This window comes from Equus asinus, chromosome 22 (assembly GCF_041296235.1).
Source record: "Equus asinus isolate D_3611 breed Donkey chromosome 22, EquAss-T2T_v2, whole genome shotgun sequence".
NCBI classification, from domain to species: domain Eukaryota; kingdom Metazoa; phylum Chordata; class Mammalia; order Perissodactyla; family Equidae; genus Equus; species Equus asinus.
Window position 1 is genome coordinate 23396640 of NC_091811.1, and position 4495 is coordinate 23401134.

Consider the following 4495-nt stretch of genomic DNA (forward strand, 5'->3'; position numbering starts at 1 on the left):
ATTTACAACCCACATATTTATCATCACTTAATTGCAGCTTTTTGTTTCTCTAATAGAACACAATCTAAAGAATACGTCAAAGATAAACCCTAAAAAAGAATTCTTCACTTTTAAAGAATTCCATTATGTATACATATATAACATCTGTACAATATTATAATGCATGCCATCATATTCAAAATTTTATAATAAACTTTCCCATCCTTAACCTTAGTTACAATTTCTAAATTTAGATTATTATAGTTAAAACAGCACAATATATACATATGCACATCCAAAATTTGCTCTAAACATGTGATGTTCTGTTATGAACTTTACTTTCTCCACCTTTCCTTTTGACCTGTTTCCATTTGTTTCTCTAAGAACTCTAATGATCAGATTACAATAAAGTGTGTGTGCACAGGCCCAAAGGTAATCATTCTCAAAACATAATTATGATCTTTTAGCAGTAGCAATATGAGTGTGATTTTGAATTAAATAATCCTTGTATATATTTTTAATTCTATTGCATAACATGGTAGAAATATTGATTTCTGCCCTATGAAAATGCACATTGCATATACTGGAATTTAGCAAAATTAACAAGTGCCTAGAATGTTTACAACTTGGGGTTTCAAATAAGATCAGTATTATAGGGATATTACCAGTTTCTACTCACAGACAATTTATATTATCTTGCACTATGAATATTATTCTTATTATCAAACATCCTATTTCCTTGATATCAACAAAATCTCTGATAACAACAATGCAGTGCTTTTCCATTCAAAAAAACTTAGACTTTTAAGCTATGAGGTCATGCTTTTTTCCCCCGTGACTTTAGTTGCTCAATGAATTTTCAATCAATATTTTATACATCTTCTACCTAGTTAATTGCAATTTATCTTGATTTCTAAAAAACGACATGCCTCTTCTCCCAAATATGTGTTGAAATTACACACATGTTTTGCATGTAAAATGAAATAATTTAGATTCTCCTTGAAAGAATATTTGAAACTTTAAAATATTGGTAACCAATGTTTTAAACAAAAATGATTACTTTTTAAATTATATTGGCTGACCATGGCGAATTATCATACAAAGCAACCTATTCTAGAGAAAGTTTCAGTTATGCTCAACAACACTTAAAAGAACCCAGTAGAAAAAAATAGTAGAAGTGAAAATTGATTTTCAAAGTTTCCTCACTGAGTTACTATCTTTGAAAAGGCTCTGGAAAGTCTATCCTGTAAAGCTAATGGATTTTCTCTTTTTAAGGAGCTTTTAAGATGCCACAGTACCTTCAAGGCTGTCTGTCTTAGCTTATTATTTCCCAGAATCAAAATAAATGCGTGGCCTGAAGGAAAGACATATAATGCTAATAAGACAAACTTTGTGAATTTGCTGTTACAAAACATAAGTATCCAATGTGTCAATTGTGTGAAAAAACAATGAACTACGAAAAGGAAGAGGAAGGACATCACCATTTTCATGGCCCTTTTGTGGGCCTCTGTACTGGAATCTCTTGAGCCCATGGAGTTGAGCTTCAAATTTCTGCTGTGTCTTCCCAAGGACAGAAATAAAAGGAGCAACGAAATCAGAGACAGAGCAATAGGTATGAAATAGGTCAAGCTAAGAAGAATCTGGGTTTTAACATAAAGAATTTTTCTTTCATCTAAATATAAAGTCAGATTACTTTGATCTATTTTACAGATATTGAAGAAGAGATCGTTAAATGTTTCTAGCAATAGAAAGTCAAAAATCAGAAACAATAAAGAAAATACAAAAATCACAAGAACCACTCTGTTCATTCTCCACTTCAGCCAGAGGAAAAGGGAATGGGAGAAGTGAGCTATCTTAAGGAGGTAGAAAATGCTTAGGCAGGTAGCAAACCATGTGGTTAAGTGATTAGTCATTCTCCAAAGCAAAGTGATAGGTTTTGCTAGTTTATAAGTGGCATAGAAACACGAAGGTTGTCCCAGCATAAATGATTCAAACAATAAAACCAACAGTTGAGTGATTCTGGAGATAGCCAAGCAGGTAAGGATGAAATCAGCTAAGGAAATCTTTTGGTTCTTGACCCATTCAGAGAAGGTTACCAGCCCCATGAACACATTCCCTAACATTCCGATTATGAATTCCACTCCTGCCAGCATCAGAAAGATATTATCCAATACAGTGAACATTTCCACACAAAAAAAAATTCCAGATTTCGAATACTATGTCTCAATGATAAATTTATATTCAAGTTGTTACAGAATAGCGTCCATTTTTGATACTTATCTTCATTGCTTTTATTGTAATTCCAATCTTAAGCAGAACCTCCTTGGACACAGTCTCACATATACTTCAGGAAATCTTTCTGCTTTTGTTGTAATTCCAATCTTAATCCAGAACGATCTGCTAAAGTATACAGTCTCATATACTTTCATGAAAATGTTATTATTTCTATGAAAGAGCTACTAATTTCCAAACTAAACAGGTTGTGCATCCATTTATCATTGTCACCAAATGAAAATTTCCACTTCTGGCAATGATAAAAAGTTAACATCAAATATATGTGCATGCAAACAAGGGCTAGATTCTTTTTCACTGATTCGTACTTCCTTCCTCACCTGAAATACTATACCATTTGGATCCAAATATCTTAGCTGTTTTTCATAGAAAGCTCTGAGCTCTGAAACTGAGTTAACATGGGAGACTCCAACTCTAAATAACCACCACCCCACCTCACACACACCCCACCCCTGGGCTTATTCTCACAGTGTGTTTTAGAGAAACACTTAGAACTGCTTGTAGGCAAGCCAATCAGTAGCCAGTCAGTAAGTGATAGAAAGAATGACTTGTTAGCAGAAGTTTCAAGTCCTCTGTCTAAATCATTCCGTCTCACTCTGATAAGAGAATAACTAATGTTTTCTTACATTCCTTAGGAATGTCGCATTCAGGAGATCTGACACTTTTGTCTACAGAGAGGTAGCCAAGGGTCTGTGTCATCTGAAACCTGGCACTTCTGAGCCCCCTCCCCTTTCCCTTCCTCTTTAGTTATATTCGTATGTAAATATCAGTTTCTTTAACCTTTAGCTTCACACATACATGAAGCTAGTGTTGAGATTAGAGCACTGACCTCCTCATCACACAATGCAAATAGAAGTTATGAGTTGTTAGAGCCCGGCTGGGCTCATGCTGATGTTACCGCCTACAAACACAGGTTCTTTACCTGCCACTCAAGAGGGGCCAAATAAAAACTGGAACACCAGGCTTACCGCAAGGAAAGGGTTTTTTTATTTCAGATGTTATCAGCTAGGAGACAAGAGTGAGCGCTCAAATTTGTCTTGTTTTGTCTTGTCTTCCCAAAAGAGGGAAAGCGAGGGGTTTTAAAGCTTTGTGAGGAATGTGGCTGCTTGTAGATCGGGGGGCAGTCAGTGGTCTTGCTGGTCAGAGCTTTCCCACCAGCCTGCCTTCGGCCTAGGGAGGAAGGCTGTTTGCAGGGAGGAGGAGACGATAAGGAAATTTGCAGGTGGGCAACCTTGGCTGTTTGTCTCCTTGGCAGATAGTGGATTTTGGAGCCAGAGAGCTGGGAAGTAAGCAGGGAAAGAGTGCTTTGGTTTTAACCTCATATGTGCAGGGTTTAATGTAGGGGAACTGATATCAGGGCCAGCATCACTAACATTTTGGCTAGTTATGGGTCCTTGGAAGTTTGTTCCAGGGAAACTGATATCCAGAGGATATCAAGAAACTGAAGCTTCCCGGATCCCAACTGCTTGACTTCCTGATGCCAGAATCCACCATCCATCATGGAGGCAGACAATCCATGACACTCACCTGTGGGTTCACTTATCTCACCAACCTCCTCCCTGCCAGCAGCTTCACAAGGCCAAACACAGGCTGGTGGGAAGGCACCAACCAGCAAGGCCACATGCTCCCCCTCTCTACAAGCAGCCGCATTCCTCACAACCTTTAAAACCCCTTGCCACCCATCTTCAAGGAGACAAATTTGAGGGCTTAGTCTCGTTTCCTGGCTGACATCCCCTGAAATAAACCCCTTTCCTTGCCGTAAGCCTGGTGTTCCAGTTTTAATTTTGGCCCCTCTTGTGTGATGGGTAAAAAGAACCTTTGTTTGTGGCTGGAAACAGCTCTAGAAATAGTCTAAATAATTTAGCTATTATTCAATGAGTATATATTGTGAGTACCTGCTATGTATCAGACCCTTTTCCGAATGCAATATAGATTACTACAAAAAAAAAAAAAAAGGATCAGGAAACCCATAAAATAGTGAAAACTACTCAGAAAGAAACAATGAGATAGAAGTAAGAATAAAATGTGAACACAAAAAAGGTAACTATAAGCATTACTGTCAAGGAGAGAAAGGGAGGTGATATTTGTCTCAGATTTTGAAGATATTAAGAATTTCATGAGAAAACTGGTAAATCATATTTTGGACTGATGGAGCAATTTACAAAAAGAAACCAAAACCTGAACTACTTTTCTGAAATTAAAGTCTTCTGATAATTTACTGAAA

General features: G+C 36.9%; 1 protein-coding gene across 1 annotated transcript; it reads right to left on the reverse strand.

Moving 5' to 3' along the window:
- Nucleotides 1-1192: 1192 nt before the first annotated feature.
- On the reverse strand, nucleotides 1193-2162 carry TAS2R42 (taste 2 receptor member 42). The gene is given in 2 exon segments (XM_070495141.1): nucleotides 1193-1229; nucleotides 1231-2162. Coding segments are annotated over 2 exon segments (969 nt in total).
- Nucleotides 2163-4495: the final 2333 nt, after the last annotated feature.